The 19,487-nt window shown below is 39.7% G+C and overlaps 1 protein-coding gene across 4 annotated transcripts in view; it reads right to left on the bottom strand.

Annotated features, from left to right (window-relative positions):
- MYO16 (myosin XVI) overlaps positions 1-19,487 on the bottom strand; it is a 518,064-nt gene that overhangs the window by 42,684 nt on the left and 455,893 nt on the right. For 3 of the 4 annotated variants that reach the window (XM_075918615.2, XM_075918604.2, XM_075918641.2), the window contains exons 31-33: positions 19,032-19,339; positions 16,391-17,602; positions 7,059-7,127 (exon numbers count right to left, since the gene is read on the bottom strand). In XM_075918615.2, the coding sequence (XP_075774730.2) occupies positions 7,059-7,127; positions 16,391-17,602; positions 19,032-19,339 (1,589 nt within the window). The remainder of the gene's footprint in view (positions 1-7,058; positions 7,128-16,390; positions 17,603-19,031; positions 19,340-19,487) is intronic. The other variant, XM_075918634.2, reaches the window with a different exon arrangement.

Below are 19,487 nucleotides of genomic sequence, written 5' to 3' on the forward strand. Positions count from 1 at the left end.
CCAAACTAATCTGATAGCTTTCTTTGATAGGATAACGAGCCTTGTGGATAAGGGAGAAGCGGTGGATGTCATATACCTAGACTTTAGTAAGGCATTTGATTCAGTCTCGCATGATATTCTTATTGATAAACTAGGCAAATATAACTTAGATAGGGCCACGATAAGGTGGGTGCATAATTGGCTGGATAACCGTAGTCAGAGAGTTGTTGTTAACGGTGCTAAATCCTGCTGGAAAGGGATAACAAGTGGAGTTCTGCAAGGGTCTGTTCTGGGACCCGTACTGTTCAATATCTTCATCAATGATGTAAATATTGGGATAGAGAGTACGCTTATTAAGTTTTCAGATGATACCAAACTGGGTGGGGTTGCAACTTCTTTGGAGGATAAGGACATAATTCAAAATGACCTTAGCAAGTTAGAGAAATGGTCAGAGGTAAACAGGATGAGGTTTAATAAAGAGAAATGCAAAGTGCTCCACTTAGGAAGGAACAATCAGTTCCATACATACAAGATGGGAAGCGACTGTCTAGGAAGGAGCATGGCGGAAAGGGATCTAGGGGTTATAGTGGACCACAAGTTGAATATGAGTCAACAGTGTGATGCTGTTGCAAAAAAAGCAAATATGATTCTAGGTTGTATCAACAGGTGTGTTGTAAGCAAAACTCGTGAAGTCATTCTGCCGCTCTACTCTGCACTAGTTAGGCCTCAGCTGGAGTACTGTGTCCAGTTCTGGGCGCCACATTTCAAGAAAGATGTTGAGAAATTGGAAAGGGTACAGAGAAGAGCGACAAGAATGATTAAAGGTTTAGAGAACATGATCTATGAAGCCAGGCTTCATGAACTGGGCTTGTTTAGTTTGGAAAAAAGAAGATTAAGGGGGAACATGATAGCAGTTTTCAAATATCTAAAAGGATGTCACAAGGAGGAAGGAGAAAATTTGTTCCTCCTGGTTACTGAGGACAGGACAAGGAGTAATGGGCTTAAAGTGCAGCAGGGGAGGTTTAGATTGGACATTAGGAAAAAATTCCTAACTGTCAGGGTGGTCAAATATTGGAATAAATTGCCAAGGGAGGTGGTGGAATCTCCCTCTCTGGAGATATTTAAGAACAGGTTAGATAGACATCTGTCAGGGATGGTGTAGACGGAGCTTGGTCCTGCCTTGAGGGCGGGGGGCTGGACTCGATGACCTCTCGAGGTCCCTTCCAGTCCTATTATTTTATGATTCTATGATTCTATGATTCTATAGCCCTTGAAAGGCAGGCCAGTCCTCACTTACAGAAAGCCCCCCCAGACCTGAAGCAAATACCAGCAACTATGCACCACACCACAGAAAAACTAACTCAGGAACCAATCCCTGCAATGAATCCCATTGCCAATTCTGCCCACATATCTACTCAAGCAACATCATCATAGGACCTAACCACATCAGCTCCACCATTATCAGGGGCTCAGTCAGCTGCACATCTACTGATGTGATATATACTATCATGTTCCAGCAAAGCCCCTCTGCCATGTACATTGGCTAAACAGGACAGTATTGAGGCAAAAGAATAAATGGAGACAAATCAGACATCAAGAATGGTAACATACATAAACCAGTAGGAGAGAACTTCAATCTTCCTGGACACACAGAGATTTAAAGGTGTCCATTCTCAACAAAAAATCCTCAACAATAGACTTCAAAGAGAAACTGCAGGGCTGCAATGTATTTGCAAACTTGACACTATCAGTCTGGGTTTGAACAGGGAGTGGAAATGGCTGGCTCACTACAAAAGCAGTTTTCCTTCTCTTGTTTTTCTCACCTGTGGGGCTGGGGCAGCACCGGAGCCAGGCTGGAGCCCTGGCCCAGTGATAGCAGGGCAGCATGGGCCAGGAGGAGAGGAACCTCCCCTGGTCCAGCAAATCCCTTTGTTCAGCAGTGGTCAGATCCCGAGGGACAAGGGACGTCCAACCTGTACTTTGACAAGCAGGGTGAATCCACACTGTGATGTGCACCCACACATGGCAGTGAAAGGTACTGCTTCCTCACGGTAAGAATATATACTACTTCTAAGTAGCAGAGTCCAGTCATCCAACAGACAAATGCTACTACATATCCTGGCTGATTGTTAGCAATGGAAATAAAACACTACAGTGAACAGCTAGGCTACGTCTACACTGGCATCCCTTCCGGAAAAGGGATGCTAATATAGCACATCAGAATAGCAAAATCCGCGGGGGATTTAAATATCCCCCGCAGTATTTGCATTAACATGGCTGCCGCTTTTTTCTGGCTTGGAGATAAGCCGGAGAAAAGCGCCAGTCTAGACGTGATTCTCCGGAAAATAAGACCTATTCCGGAGGATCTCTTATTCCTACTTCAAAGTTTCTTTAGGAGAAAAAGTATAAAAATATATATATATACAGTGTCTACAGCGTCTACAGCTGTCATTATGCTAATCAGCACTTTTGAGTGCTGGCTGTTTGTTCAAACTCACTTTGTTGCTCTTGTCATAATTACGTTGCAGCAGAAATTGGCAGCATCTTAACTTGACAACTAATAAATAAAAGCTTATGTGAAGAATGATACTGACGCTGATATTGGGAGAAGCCAATCAAGGAAAAGTGTGGGGTGAAAGAATGGCAATAGGCAGTTTATCATGCTGGCAGGTTTGTCAGTTTCAAGAGTGGAAGATTTTAAAAGGAAAATTTGCCAGGTTCTGCAATGTATAAGACTATTTTGAACATTATTACACCTTTCTAGGAATATGACTGAGGCAATTTCTACACCGTAGTTCTTCTTTGGAAAAACGTACACAAATTGTGAAGAAGCTTTTCCAACATTTGGCCCATCCACATGGGGTCAAATGTGGGAAAAACTTCCTCTTTCAGAAGAGCCCTTATTCCTCATAAAATGAGGACTACAGTGCTTCCAAAAGAGCGGGCTCACTTTTTTGAAAACTGATCCAAAAAAGCAGACGCGTTCCCTGGATGCAGCAGAGTTTTTCCAGAATACTTCTGGTATCCTGGAAAAACTCTGTAATGTAACCATAGCTTGAGTGTTTAACTTTCATGGTCAAATTCTGCCCTGACTTACACCTGGTAAAATCTCATTTCAAACAGATTGAATGGGTTGTAAATGGGGGCACAGTTTGTCTCTTACTTGTGGCATAGTAGATAGTCACAAACATCATATTCTGTACACATGAAAACCAGTAGAGTACTTTTTAAAATATAACAGATATGCAATAGATCAACTCACAAAATCCCTATGCACCTGATATAGTCACTAATCCTGGAAGAGATGGACTTTACAGCTCATGACATAATCATGAGACACAGGGTGTAATAAAGACACACTCTCTTCGTATTTGGGAAAAAATAAGTTTGAATATGCCAATCATGGAAATGATTAACTACCACTGCTCCTTTTCTTTCCTTGTTTATGTGAATTCCTATGAATTAAAACATCAGGGAGTTAAATGATCCCTTTCTCTTTGAGAAAGAAAAATATTCCCTATTTTAGTTGAGTTGTATATATCCCAAATATTCTGTTATAAAACCATTTACTCTCTTTGTATGAACACAAATGTGAATTTCTAAACACTATATTTGTTTTCAGAGTAGGACTATACCTAATATAATGTTACCATCATCTTATATAGCTAATCTCACACCCTTCATGGAAAATGGATGAACAGAATCTATAAGCTCAATTGTCCTGCAGATACTGATTGAGAAACTATATGGTAACTAAGTGATGAAATCTGCTTTCCTACTTACATAAATTCCTAGACAGAATTTAGGAGAGAGTAAGTGCCAGTATGTATGGGGATTTTCACAGAATATTAGTATGCTAGTAAGCTTCATATACCAATGTGCTGTGTCGACGTAGGACTTCTAGTGTAGGCCTGCCCTCACAGCTGGAGACAGTGAAAAAGATTAAGATCATTAAAAAAAAAGGAAAAGAAGAATTAAAATAAATGATGTTAATAGTGTATACTGAAAACTATTTCTCTTTTCATGGAAAATGGCCAATGTCCAGTAAATGCTTTCTGTTTGCAGATTCAGCCGTAAGAGCCAAAAGCCATTTAATCTTTCAACCCTGTGGAGTAATGGCTACTCACTGAATCCTTCTCTCTCTCTCTCTCTCTCTCTCTCTCTCTCAATATATATTAGAGCGTATATAGCAATCTGATACTGGAAGGGCCTTATTTCTTTAGGTGCCAAGGTCATCATGTCATTCTGAAATACTGTACAGTAACCCATAGAGAAATGAGCCATCTTACTACTCTTTTTAATAGATCTTGAAAATATTAACAAAATAATGTAACCTAAAAAGACAACAGATAAAGAATATGCTAAGCCATATGTCTATATCAGGGATTAGGGTCAGGCATGCATATCCCCAGTGAGTAGAAAGTAGCCCGGGAGTTCTTCAGGATATGGATAAATTTGCCTGTCTTCTGGTTCAAAATGCGTGATTCATCAAAGGTGAGGTACTCAAAGTTATTCTGGATCTGCCTAGGGAACCCAGATGGATGTAGCCATGACATAGCAGTAGCCATAGAGAGAAGGTGTATTCTGTGTATGAGATAGCTGATAAACTCTTTCCAGTGGTCAATTCACTAAGAGGTGATGTTAGCTCCTTGGAAACGGAGAGACTCAATGGTGGTGGTGGTGGTGTGTGTGTGTGTGTGTGGGGGGGGGGATTTCAGATCCAGGAGAGCAAAAATGTCGTGTAGGGCAGAAAGGGATTCAGTGTGGGAGGAACTTTGCTTATTTGAGCAACTGGATGCGGTGAGTAGGGAGGTACTACAATTGACAGTGATTGCACTTCATCAATGCTGAGGGTTTTAGAGGAATAACCAATGGAATATGGTCTGGTACTGATGTGGCCTTGTGCTTAAGGGATTTTTTTGTCATGCCTCTGGGATCAGAAACATACTAAGTCCCAATGGACTGAGCTGATGGGTTTGCTTACAGCTGTATCCAACTTCTTTGAAGTGGATTTAGAAGAAGACTTAGCCTCGTGCTTATATATTTGCCTGTTTGGAGCTACAGGCAGACTGATTATCTTAGTCTGTCTGAAAGAAATATATAAGGCTGAAGACTGTCAGGACTGGATTCCCCCAGAATACCAGCAGGTATTGTTTACTTCTCCATGACAGATGCCCACTGCTACAGAAGGCAAACATTATTAATAGACTTATTTTATCTCATGAAACCTGACTGCCCCCCTATTTTCTGTTCCGCAAGTTGCAAAGAGTAAAGCAAATATCGGAGTGGGAAAACCACACTGCTGCTCCTAGGACAAGGGCTTCCACCATCCCTCTCAGAGCCTCCATTTCACAGCTGTCAGTGAAACTACCAGATTACATAATGAGGTGGCACAGAAATAGTGCTCTTCCTTGGAGTGTTTAGGGTAGGGAAAATAAAAACCTCTTCTGGCTTGCTCTGTGGAGAAGCGGTTGCAGAAGCTTTGCAGCATGAACAGCACGAAATGAAGTGAGGGGAAGTAGGCCCTAAGGAAGAGTAGTCATCAGACACCAGTTGGCTGCTTCTGTAGAGAGCACTATTTCCTTGGGGCACAATCAAACACCCAGGGCACATCTACACAGCAGGGCTAAAGCCAAAATAAGCAACACCACTTGAGCTACGTCAATTGTTTAGCGTAAGTCAAAATAGCTTATTTTGGCTTTTGGCATTATCTACACAGCAAGAAGTCTGAGGTAGAGCACTTTTCCTCTGACTTCCCTTAATCCTCATAAAATGAGGGTTACAGGAGTCAAAGGCTATGTCTAGACTGCATCCCTCTGTTGACAGAAGGATGCAAATCAAGCATGTTGAAATTGCTAATGAAGCAGGGATTTAAATATCCCATGCTTCCTTAGCATCAACATGGCTAAACATGGAAACCACTTTTTTCCGACATGGAGCTTTTTTAAAAAAAATGTCAGTCTAGACGCGTATCTGTCCAAAATAAACCCTTTTTCGACAGATCCTGTATTCCTCAAAAAATGAGGTTTACAGGATCTGTTGAAAAAAGGGTTTATTTTCAACGGATCTGCGTTTAGAATGCTGTTTTTTTTTCAAAAAAGCTCCATTTTGAAAAGAGTGGCAGCCATGTTTATGCTAATGAAACACGGGATATTTAAATCCCTGCTTCATTAGTAATTTCAGCATGCCTAATCTATATCTCTCTGTTGACAGAGAGGTGTAGTCTAGACACAGCCAAAGTAAGCAGTCCTCCAGCTCCCCATTATTTCGACATTAAGCTGAAATAACTGCTTGTGGTGTAGAGGCGGACTACGTTATTTCAGAATAATGCTAGTTATTCTGAAATAACACTGTTTTGTAAATGTACCCTCAGGGTGCAGGAGACAACCATAATAGTGAGGAAAAGGAAGTTATGGTTAGCACAGTTCCAGTTACTCCAAATTCTGATCCAGAGGCTGACCGCTCAAGCAAGCTATTGCTCATACTATCAACTCATTTGAAAAAAAGTTTTCTCCACTACTATGTCAATCCTGGAAAGGATGCAATTTGTTAATCATAGTTCCTAGAAAGAGGGAAAGGTCACTTTCTTCCATCTCTGCTTGATATGGTTTTAGTGTACTGCATTTCTCTCAGAGGTAGCTGTCTCCAAGCCCAAGCAGATACAATCTTCTAACTCCACATGGAAAACACCTTAAATGGACATCTTCTGGGTTTGACAACATTTCAAAACGGATGCTGTAAACAGTACCAGTGCGATTTGGAAACTATGCAGCTGGAGAGACAGTTGGAGCTATGACCTGAAAACACTGGGGACATCAGAAATGCTGAGTCACACACCAGAAAGCAAACATGCTGCAAGAGTTTATCTCAGGCAAAAAGCAAACTGAGCACTGAGCCTGAGTCTACGACATAGCAAAGGATGACACACCATAATGCTTTCCATGATTTCATCAGCTGAGTACAGCACCATCACTCATGCCATAGTGAAGTGTTATCAGAGAGAGGGCAAAGATATAATAGCAATGACCGTAAAGACATGACACTGGTCAGAGATAGCGTGAGGCTGGTGGAGATGGTACCTTTCTCCAGTGTACAAGGTGAGGGCTTCAAATGTTTTGTGGCTGCAGCTGTCACCAAGTAACAGAGGCCTATAATAAGAAGGCAGAGCAAGATCTGTGTTACTGTGATAAGCTTCGTATAACATGACCCCAGTAACTGTGAAGGTGGGAGGGCATGCCTTAACACTGATAGGTGGATCAACAGAAAAAGATTAAAAAGCAACAAATGGTCCTGTAGCACTGTTGGCTATGTCTAGGCTACATCCCTCTGTTGACAGAGGGATGTAAATGAGGCACTTTGAAAGTGCAAATGAAGCGGGGATTTAAATATCCCGTGCTTCATTTGCATAATCGCGTCATAGCGCTCTTTTGAACAAGTGACATTTTGAAAGTAAAACCACAGTCTAAACGCGGTTCTTTCGAAAACGGCAGGCTTTTTTGAAAGATCCTGTATTCCTCAGCCTGCCATTTTCGAAAGACTTGTGTACCTTTTTCCTATAGATCAATGTAGTGTAGACATAGCCCCAGGTTTGACAGGGACCTGACCTAGGTGAGTGCCCTACCACCAGTGCATTGGGTTTCTCAAGCTTTTCTGTTAAAGATGTTCCACTTTGTATAAATGATTACAAAGTCATCGGACCAAAAAGAGAGTATCAAAATGACTTTATAGTGTAGTCCTTAGGGTTTTACATGGGAGATGGGGATACTCAAGTTCTTGTGTGTGTTTCAATATATGGCTCCATGGACCTCACAGGATCAGGATGAGATGTGTCAGGGGATATGAGGGATTAGGTTTGAGGAGCCATCTCAACGACATGATAGGAAGAACGGGGCACCTGATCTCTGGTGCTTGTCCTCAGGTGAGCCCAGAGTGAACTTGTACAAGACTCTCTGCCCCACAAATGGGTTGGGCTTAGAAGACCGCTTCAATGTAGTAGCAAATATATTGAACTGCCCCTTGAAAAGTTTGTCCAAATATGGCAGCAGTGGCACCTGGAGCAACAAGCACACCCCCATCCCTCCCACCTGGCCTGGCCCAGTGTCCTGCTCCTAGCCTCTCTCCAACTCTCCCCTCTCTTCCCTGCCCTAACAGACTGAAAATTGTGTGGAAAATGGTTACTACTAAATTTCTAGTCCTGTGTCAAAAGTTAAAACATTTTGCTTTGGTACTTCCAATAGAAATGTTTTCTAAACATTTCTAACAACAACATTTCTATGACTCAAAAACTAATTGCCCTCCCCTCCCAATTTTTATTTTATGGAGAATTTAAAAATATGGAGCTTTCAGTTCAAATCAAAATGAAAACAAATTTTGAAGTTTCACAATCTTCTACAAAACATTCTCCACCCAGGACTAGTTATATGGAAGAAGGTCAGTTAACGCCATTGTGACCCCAAGTATATACCTAGGATACCCATCCACATTCAAGTTAGAAGTTAATAAATGGGTGGCATGCCATTTTAAATCTGCTTCGCTGTTTCATTCTTCGTGTTCTGATCAAGAGAATAATAGTACCACAATAACTTTAATCCCTTAGTAACAAAATCACACCACTTTTATTACTAAATAATTGCATCTTATATGTATGGGTGTCAGAACTTTCTGCTGTTGCTGCCACAAATGACAGCTTGTTTCAGTTCATTTGTCTGCACTTGTTCTCTCCTCTCCGATACAGCTGCAATCAACACAGTGCAAGAACACTGAACAAAGCTTTCACTGGACCTGCATCTTGGACTCAAGTCTGCCTCCATATGCCATTAAATTACTGGTTATTTGCAAATATGTTGTTTATGTTTTAAAGATTCCAATCTGGCTATGCTGCTTAGTTACCAGGTGATTTCCAGATCTTTCAATAAAGAAGGAACAGTGCTCCAGACTTGTAATTTCACTTTCTTTTTAAAATAATGGGCTTGCAGTTTGTCACCTGAATTCAATGCTACATGCTGAGTGTTATTCCAGTTTATGGGCTCAAGATACATGGTGCGGTGGTTCAGCTGCCACAGGAGCAATGTGAGAGTTAAGAGAGCAAATTAATTCAAAGCAGAGAGAAACACAAGACAGGGAAAGTGTTATATAAAGCATGAGGAACTGAATAAAACTCACATGGATTGGGGCAATTTTAAAAGTGATTAGAAAAGGCCCCCCCCTTAACTTCCTGCTCTTGCAACAGTAATTATGAAAAACCTCTAACGTCCCAATCCTGCCATGACATATGCATATATTTTATTTTAGGCATGCAAGTTTAATGATATAAGCAGGGTCTAAATGAACACTCTCCTGACATCTAGTGACAAACTTGGGGCTCGGGAGGGAGACTTCAGGAGCAGACCATGTTCTGAGCACCCACCCTTTATACATCAGGGCATTTAAAGGATCCTCTATGTGGGCAACCAAAAATTGATCATTTAAAAAAAAATTATGTGATTGAAATTAGGTACATTTGTATGTGGGAGTACCATACAAATGTACAGGTATTTTAATATGGAGCTGAGAAATTCCTGCAAAAATACTCAGAGCACTCACTCAAATGCACCGTTTAGGTCAGGAGTTTGTTTTCTTTGAATATTATATCTATTGAGTTTTATTAGCAAGAATGTTCACAGTAAACCTGCACTAATTTCAGAAGTGAAATATGTTGCCTGTGACAGACAATGCTTGGCACGGTGGGTGAGGAAAGTTCTTCCTATATGCATCAGCATCACCATAGCCCTTCCCCAGAGGACATTAAACTTGACATCTCACAACTTTCAAAGTTAGAAATATGCAAATGTGTAAATGTGACAAGAGTAATATAAATTAAATTCTGCTAATCAAATTAAAAATGCCTAATTTTTCTAGGAATGATACCTTAAAAGAAAAAAGGAAAAGGATAACATTCTCTAAAATTCCCAAATCCTAATCTTTTCTCACCTCTCTCACATGGTTTCTTTAAGAGCTCCTATAGATTAAAAGAGATATATTGGAAGTCAGGGAACACCACAGTACCTGTATGTGAATTTATTGCATGTAGCTAATAATTCCAATTTTAAATATTTTAAATACTGAATATCAGATCATTAGAGTGAACTGTTTATGATGAGTGCAAGAGAAAAAAAAACCAAACCCCCAAAGAAAGGGTAAATTAAACAGGTGTAAAACTCTGAGGGTATGTTTACATTGCAGGACAAAGTTAAGATACGCAACTTCAGCTACTTTAATTGTGTAGCTGAAGTCGAAGTAGCTTAACTCGGCTTTTGGCACTGTCTATACTGCAGGAATTCAAAGGAAGAATACTCTTCGTTCGACTTTCCTTACTCCTCGTGAAAGCACGGTTACTGGCATCGACCAGAGTGACCCTCTCAGTTTGAATTAGCTGTCTTAATTAGACCACTAATTTGAACCCTGGAAGATCAACAGTGGCAGCTTCAATCTTCCTCTGAAGTGTAGATGTACCCTGAGAGTTCCTCTTTCCCTTCCTTTTTCATTGCTCTATTCTTGTAGCTACCCCATTCCTCACCCTATCTTTATCCCAATTAAAAACAAACAAACAAACAAACAAACAAACAAACAAACAAACCCATCACCGATAAGGAAATATGTAACTACAGAAGTCATGCCAGTTCTTCACCATCTTAATGGGCTTGTACATTATATCACTGTGCTCCAACTCTTGGTCCACTCACTTTTGCATCGTTTCACATGAAGCCTTTCCTGGACAACGTGTCTTCTCTATGTTTGCACAGCACCTTGCAAAACATGGCTCCAATTGCAATAGCAGCCTTTTGGCCTTGTCATTATATAAATGTTTACATCTACTTCTAATTAAAACATTCCTGGAATCACAAAAGGTTTGTGTAAATTCTCTGAGCAGGAAAAGATTCTAAGCAGCAAGTTTCCCTGGCTCACTTCATCCCTGTTGTGCTGCTCTAGTAACTCAAAGGCAACACTCCTCCTCAGCTAGGGAACTCCCTTCGCATGGAGGAATTTCCAGCACGAAACTGAGGTTGTTGGCTCCCATGCTACATACTCAGTAATCTCCGGTTTAGAGAGTCCATAGCCAAACAATGCAGGGCTAGTTTAGAACTGAGTCCAGTATCAAAGAGCTATGAGCAGCTCTAATTATCCCCTACTCTTTGTATCAGCCCTAAACTTTTAAATTACTCACTTGTGAATTATTAAAATGGGTGCACTCACCTAATCTAAAGATTAGTCACTTCTCTAATCTGAAGATTGAGTCAGACTGAACAGTATTAGGTAATTAAGTAGAATTATATAAGCAGGTGTTAATCTATGTCAAAGAAGTATTTTGAAGCTTAATTCATTAATGTTTTTAAAGTGCCTTCAGATCCTCAGATAAAATGCTATATAAGTGCAAAGTATCATATTATAATTTTCTCAGTATTCTTGGGTAAAAGATGATAATAGGTGACAAGATAGCTTTCTGTAGTGCTCACATTTTGTAAATTCTTAGGGATTGCTACAAAAGAAGGAAATTTTTTATATTATAATGTAGGAGTAATGAGATGCAGATATGAATATTATCTTTATTAAATTGCTTAAGAGGAAAGTCTGAATTGCTTAGAGGATAAAGGATTGGGATTTCATCTCTCAAACCCCAGTGGGAATTTAATTTGCAATCCAGCATAGAATTATGTTAGCTACCAACAGTAGCTTACTTTAATCTGCTCATAGTGGGGAATTATTTACAAGTTATCAAAAGAATAACTTCCTCTGACAGGACAACGTTCCTTTAGAGACAAGAGACAAGTTGCTGTTTTCCAAAGTTCGCCTAGCACATAAAGCATATTTGTTTGCTAAGCTCTAGTTGGAACTAGGCTGCCAAAATACATGCAATATCAGGGGACCATTAGCAGCTCCCTGACCATCACTATTTACATCACTATTCACATGTATGGTTACCTGGAAAGTACCGGACTCAGGAAGGGGGTAAAGAGGGCAATAGGAGATGCCCATAACATTTTATGAATATATGCCTGATTGTCATTGTGTTGCTTATGATTTCAAAGGGGGTAGCTCAGATATGAGCTGGTCTGTACATAGACAGGAAAGTAGACACACACCTTTGATAGTGACCTACCACATTTATTGATAATTAAAAGACTTACTGCCTGGGTCCTTCATGTCAGGGAGCTTGGACTGTGGGGGATGCAGGAGTCAGGATAGGGCCTTGGGGATGTGTGTGTGGGGGCAGTGAAGGAAGCTGGGAGTAAGGGTGTGTGAGACTGAGGGTTGTGGGGTGAGGAGGGGCTCAGAGCAGCAAGAGTCCCATCTGACTTGGGCCTTTTCTCTCCCCTCAGACAACCTCCGGTCACTAGGGACTTTTCTTTCCCTCTAGCCCACCCGGCTGCCAAGGACCTTTTCTCTTCCCCCAACATTCAAAACATAACCCACCCCACCCTAAATACATAAGCCACACCATTAGGGACTCACCCACCTGCACAACCACTAATGTGATATATGCCATCAAGTGCCAGCAATGCCCCTCTGCTATGTATATTGGCCAGACTATAGACAGTCTATACCAAAGGATAAATGGACAGAAATCAGACATCAGGAATGGAAACACACATAAGTCTACAGGAGAACACGTTAACCTTCCTGGACATCCAGTGATGGATTTGAAAGTAGCATCCTTTTACAAAAGATTTTCAAAACCCAATTACAAATGGAGACAGATGAACTGGAGTTCTTTTGAAAATTCAACACTATTAATTAAGGACTGAATAAGGATGTCAACAGGTTAACATTTCTCTGGATATTCACATCTCCACACCAAATGCTGTGAATGATCCATTTCCACCCTGACTAGATTAGCTTCATTAACACAAGCAATTTTTCTCTGATATATGCCTCTGTTTTTGTAACTTCCACTCCAACACATCTCATGAAGTGGGTTTTTCTCATGAAAGTTTATGCCCTAATAAATCTGTTAGTCTCTAAGGTGCCACAGGACTCCTCGTTTTTGCAAATACAGACTAACACAGCTGCCCCTCTAAAACTAGACAGAATAAGATATTCTAAAAATACTAGACAAGCCAACAATTTATGCATTTTCCAATATAGAACTTCATATTTTGTATAACTGCTTCCTTATGTTGCTATCTTATTAAAATGCACCAGAGGGTAAATGAAAGGTAATATTTATAATGGCTATAACAAGAGAAATGAACTGAACATATGCAGAAAACTAAAATGTGAGCTGTAAAAAGACACTGTGTATATTTGTCTGTGTTTATTTGATACAATAGATCCTTTGTCTCATCAACAATTTATATGTAACAATTCATATGTAACTGCACTTAAATTTATACAGCAGCTTTTATCTAATAAAATATTGATTTTAAATGTTATGGCATGTCTTCCTTGAACTTTGATCTTTCATGCTTAGTTCTTTCTTGATGAAATATTTAGGAGTCTAATATTTTCCAAGTGATAGGTAAATTCAGAGCTGCTAGATGGTAGGCACACTTAGTTGTTACACTAGTCTCAAATCACAGGATACCTAAGCTGATCTTCATCTTCTGATAACAGGGGATGAAAAATGAGTTTGTAAAAATATCAAAACCTGAGACAACCTTTTGTGTGTATTAGAAAAGTGAATGTGTAGTCCCTGTTGAAGTGGCCCTCTAGTGCTGCACTAAAAGAGACTGCATTGAGAACACACTTCAATCTAACAAATGCTTCTGAGTCAAAGACATAATGGAGAGAGAAGCCAATTAAATTTGTTCTCTATGTATGAAAAAGTCAAAATAACTTCAATTTATTCTGTTAAATGTGTATAAAAACTCTGTTTGTCCACTTTAAAAAATAATGAAAATTTCTAAGTATAATTACTCACTATCTCCTAATTGTGTCTGATTCTATTCTGTTTTATCTGCATAAATCAAGAGTAATCCCATCGAAGTCAGTGGAACTATGCCCATAGAAAATACAGTATACAAATAGTAAGTGAGGAGATAATCAAGCCAACCATACAGTTACATTATGTGTGAAAATAGAAAATCAGATCAAAGTTAACTATGCCATGAATATTTACACAAACACAGCTAATTACTGGGTCAGATATGTGTTCAAAGATGGAGAAAGAGGATCATAGAGTCAATAATCCAATTAATTGATTGTGGTTTTAAACAAACTGTTGATACTGCCCACAGACTAAGACTGTCCAAGATGGACAGCTAGAACACTACTTTTACATGAAAAGAAGCTGCTGTATATAATGTACGGCATAACTTTTTCTGTATGTGGTTGTTATTAAATTAAAAATAACATGAAATCAGCTGACCAGAGACATTAAAAGGTTAGTCAATTGCATTATTAATATATCTAAAGTAACAGCTGATATTAAGATGAACTCTAAGAAGTCATAATTTGCACATATACCAATCTGGGAGCTTCTGTACAATAACAATAAACCAACCAAAAATCCGAAGCCATTTCCTCTTTGAACAAGGTGAATGATAAAATTAGGATCTGTAAAATACTATGGTATCAAAAATATGTATGTAAATTGGCAAGCTTGTGGCTCAATTGCATCAGGTATAAGGGGTTTTGCTCTGCCATCTGAAAGCCTGGATATCAATTTGTGTGTGTGTGTGTGTGTGTGTGTGTGTGTGTGTGTGTGTGTGTGTAAATTATTGCAACCCCTCTTGTATTAAATTGGGGAGTTAAATGCTTCTAAAAGGAGAAACATGGTTGCATTATACAGACTCTTGTCTTCATGAAACTGTAATAATGAAAATCTGAACTGTAGTCTACAAATTAAATGTTCTCAAAGCTGACCTGCTGAAATATACAAAATACAATTTTGCAGTCAAGATACTGACATTGAATTGACATTGTAAACTCATCTTTATATGATGTACTATCTAGTCATTTTATTAAAATTATTAGAATGTGAGAAAAAACATTTAAATCTGTAGTGTAAGAACTGACTGGAAGAAGGAAAATTGACATTTTAGAGAAAACTTGAGGAATTGTATAATCTGATCATATATTTTCTCTATTTTATCCCTGCATTTTTCACAACTACAAGATAAAATAATCTGTGTCAGAAGCAGATAAATTAGAAACAAATAAATAAAACAGGCCATTTGTTTCTAATTTATCTGCTTCTGACACAGATTATTTTATTTTGTAGGCCAGTTTCTCTGTTACACTGGAGCAATAGCAAAGTAAGCACTACAAAACCCTATCTTCCCTTTGTGATCTCTGGGTAATTTTCCATATTTATATATGTTTATTGAGGATGCAACATAACTAACAAGTGTTACAAAATAGGCACCTGACCCAGAATAATATTTTTAAACTGCCCATAAGGAATCAGCAAACTACCATGCATCACAACTTGGGATTTTTTTATATTTCATTGAACCTGAGCTATGAATAGTTTCTTTTAAGGTGGTTGAAGAGATGGATATAACATTTTATTTTGGCATTATTTTGCTTTAAGATAGGCATTGTTTGCAAAAAGTTGTGAAAGTGAAAAACATGGAGAGTCTTCTGCCAGTAGTGTATCTGAAGAACAGTGCAGTGAATATTTTCTTTTTCTCTCTCTCTCTTACACACCAAACACAAACGCATTTCAATTTGGCAGCCAACCAACAAATTGTAAAGAACATAGTGTTACCCCAGAAATGTAATGGGATATGTGCAGATCTGTTTGTGGTCTTTGGTTTAGAACATAAGTATTATTATAATTTAACTCTATAAATATCTTAAAATAATCTATTTATTATTATGAAAAACCTATATTGCCATACTTTCCAGAGTCTCCAGCAGGACTCAGACCCCACTATGTTAGGAGCTGTACAAATACAAATGTAGACAATACCTGTGCCACAAATAGCTTAAAAGGATAAAAGTCACATGAAAGATGGAAGAATGGGAAACACAAAAATCTTTACAATGTTAATGTAAAAATATTGATTTTCCACATTTTTTTTTGGTACTAAATTAATTTAAAAAGCATCAGATATTTCATAGTGACCCAAGGCAAAAGTAATGATCTAATCTACTTTAGCTATCATTAGTTAGCGGAGTTCATGACAGAGTGGGACTTGGAGAGGGAGCTGAAGGAACAAAGGAAGTGTATTCCATGGGTCAGCGTGGAAAAAAGCATGAGGACATTTGTGGGAGAAGTGGATGCTGGAGGCTGGCATAGTTGGTCAAGGTAAAGTGCTGACAGTGTGATAGAAGAGATGAAAATATTTACTTACCAGTGCTTTCTAGACTCACTTCCATCTAATATCACAACCAAGAGAATTAGCACAAATATTGAGGTACAGATATTGTCCATTAAGTCTGTGCAGATAGAATACATAGTAAGGTGAAGCATTCCCATTAAGCTTACCTTCAGGCTCCCTAATCTTTCTTCCTGCTGCAGACTTTCGAAGCATGCTCCGCCCTGAGTTGAACAAGCTAGTTAACTCATCAAGGGGACTGGTCAAGGGTCTTGAGTTTGTAGGGCTGTATGGCAGTGGAGATGATGAGTTGGAGTTTGATTTCCTGTGCTCAACTCTTGCCACCTTTACTGGGGAGTAAGGCAGCTTGGAGAATTGGGAAGATGAACCTCCAACTTGTACAGGATTTGGTCTCTGAGGTACTTTTGATGGCTCTGAGTTTGTTCCTGTTTTCCCTGTATTAACCAGAAAAGCAGCACAAGTCTCTGGGGGGAAAGTGAAATGTGAGGAAGGTCGATAGGGAATAGTAGGGGGCATAGGAGGTGGCGGGGGAGGAAGAGGAGGAGGAGGTGGAGGAGGAGGAGATGAAGGAGGAGATACTTTGCTTGAAACATTAAATACAGCCAAACCTGGGGATGAAGGTTTTTCATTCTCCCCTTTCTGGTTTTTGGAATACTGTGGGGATAGAGGACTTGAACCCTCTGACTGAACAGGATATTTAAGATTGGTTTCCAGGACAGGAAGCTTTTTTACTTCTAGTGGTGTTAGGGGTGATTCATCAGAAGCAGGTGAGCATGTTACAGGGGTTGGAGGAAACACAAGAAGTGGGGGCCTATGAGGAAGCAAGTTTGGAAAAGGGGCTGGAATGTCACAAGAGTCTTTATAGCCCAAGGCTGCTTGATTATTTACATCAAGTTCTTCAACTGGTATAATTTTTTTGCTATCAAACAACAGTGGAGGAGATCCAGTCGCTGAAGGAACCATCCCAATACCACTGCTGCCTTCTTCTGGTAAAAAATATTTCATCTCTTCATAAACAGATTCTCCTGGGTCTGGGCTTTCTGGTTCAGCAGAAGTATTTGTGATAGTATTCCCTACCATTTCAATATACACTGGCTCAGTTTCCTCCTCTTCCTGTGACATGCACAAACTCAATGTGCTATGATGTGGCCCGTCAGCAGAAGCTGCTCTTTGTATGGTCATAGTGTCATGACCACCTGCTTGAGAGACTACAATTGAATGTTTCACATCACCAGGCTTTTGGCCAGATATCTCTTCGTAAGAACCACTGAGCTTTGTGTTGGGACTTCTTTTTGGTTTTCTGGGAGGAATTTTTTTCATGGTACTATAGTCATCACTGTGTGGCCTTGGTCGGGTCAATACTGAAAGAGAAATACATATATGCATATATTAACAACAGTCTTGAGTCTTCTGCAAGATGTCTTACAAAGTTTTGTACTTAAACCTTCATTGGATAGGATTCAAGATATTGTAATGATCCAAAGTCACCAGCCTCTTCTCAAGGAAGGTGAAGAGAGAGAATCTTTTCTGGGTCAGAAACACCTGACAGATCAGTCATTCAATGAGTGGTGCTCTGCAGGACTGTGAAGTGTCCAGTGGGTTTTCCCAGTTCTGCTGACTAGTGCATGAGGGAGGAAAGCAGCACACAGGAAGTAGAAACCACACACAGTCCCACTTGGGGTAGAGAATCAGAGAGCTATAACTGACTCTTTGGACAGTCCTCCATCTGTCATTCCCAGCAGAACCTGGGTACGGTAAATAATTTGGTCCAACAATTTAACATTTATTTATCCCATGAACTTTCAAAGATGCCAGGTGCCTTATAAATTAGTAAATTAATAACTTAAGTAAATATTGTCATTTCAGAGAGCCATCTGATTGTGAGTAAATTCTTTTTCCCTAGCACCGCTGGGCATAGAAGGCCCAAACACTGTGGAACTGCGGCAGTTTCACTGAACTGAGACAGCAGGCCTTGAGCATGCACTGGAACTTTCTGGTTCAGCAGAACTATTCAACATCTCTTAAATGCTTCTCTCCCCACTGGAGCAAAAAGAGCAGTTTTAGGGGTGGATGAGCAAGAGGAGGGATAGGAAAGACTGAAATAATCTGACATAGATACATCAACCTAATTATCAGGAAAAGGGGATATGCAGAGTCTCTAGCCACCATACTAGTGGCTACAGAGTGGTTATTTCTCATCTCAATTGCAGCAAAGGAAGTATGTACTAGTCTCTAGGAAAAATCTGATTACTCAGGCCTAACAAGGGAGAGTGGAAAGGTTTCCCCTTCCCTCCCCTTTAATATGAAGGAAGGTGAGGGGGCAGGACATTTTTGGGCTTTCGTTCTATTTCAGTATGAGCTGTGTGCCACTGCATCAACCTTCATTATGCGTGAATTGTAATATAATATAACTCAAGTGCAGCTATCTCTGTTGGGGTTTGTTCCTGTGCCTTCGTATTAATGTGGAGAGAAAGAGTACGTAATTTAGAGTAAACATGGTAATAGTCATCATTCAAAATGTTCTATTTTAGCTGTCAGAATAAGAATAACACTGTTTAAAAGGTGAACTAAAATAAATCATAGGGAATATCGGCTAACATTGACAAAGCTTTTTGTTGTTGACAAATAAGGAAAACAGAACAAATGAACTATTATTTGCTGATTTAGGAAATACTGATAAGTTGGTAACTTTATTTATTGCATCAAAGGTACTCTAAGGAAACAAGATATTTTAAAGATTTAAAGTCAAAAGATTCAGTGTTTATGACGGTTACTCCTTTTCTGCCTAACCTTCATTCGCTGTTTCCTTAGAAGCTGCCGACAGGCAAGCACTAACGGCCTCGTATGAAGCACTCAGTCGTGTGTTGGGGTCCCTCTTTGGTTTGGGAGGAGGCTGTTTCCTTGGTGATGGCAGGCTATTACTATCATCCATGCTGAACACAGAGTGCAGGGAAGGAGATCTGATGGATGATCCAGCCACAGAATGTACCAAGCCATCAACTGCCATGGGGATAGGCACAGAACTGGAATAAAAATGCTTAGGCATTCGGCAGCCAGCAAAGCTGTCCTCAGAGACCTTCCCACCCCTGTCATCAGTGCTGAAAACACAGAAAATATGCCCAGATGCATTATTCAAATGATAACAATGAACCTGCTCATGCAAACATAACAACGGCTTTTTGGTAAACAATCTTCCAACACTCCCTGCTGTGCCTAGAGGGTGTGTGTAGTAATCTCTGACAAACA

Source organism: Pelodiscus sinensis, chromosome 1, assembly GCF_052426305.1.
Source record: "Pelodiscus sinensis isolate ZL-2025 chromosome 1, ASM5242630v1, whole genome shotgun sequence".
Taxonomy (NCBI): Eukaryota; Metazoa; Chordata; order Testudines; family Trionychidae; genus Pelodiscus; species Pelodiscus sinensis.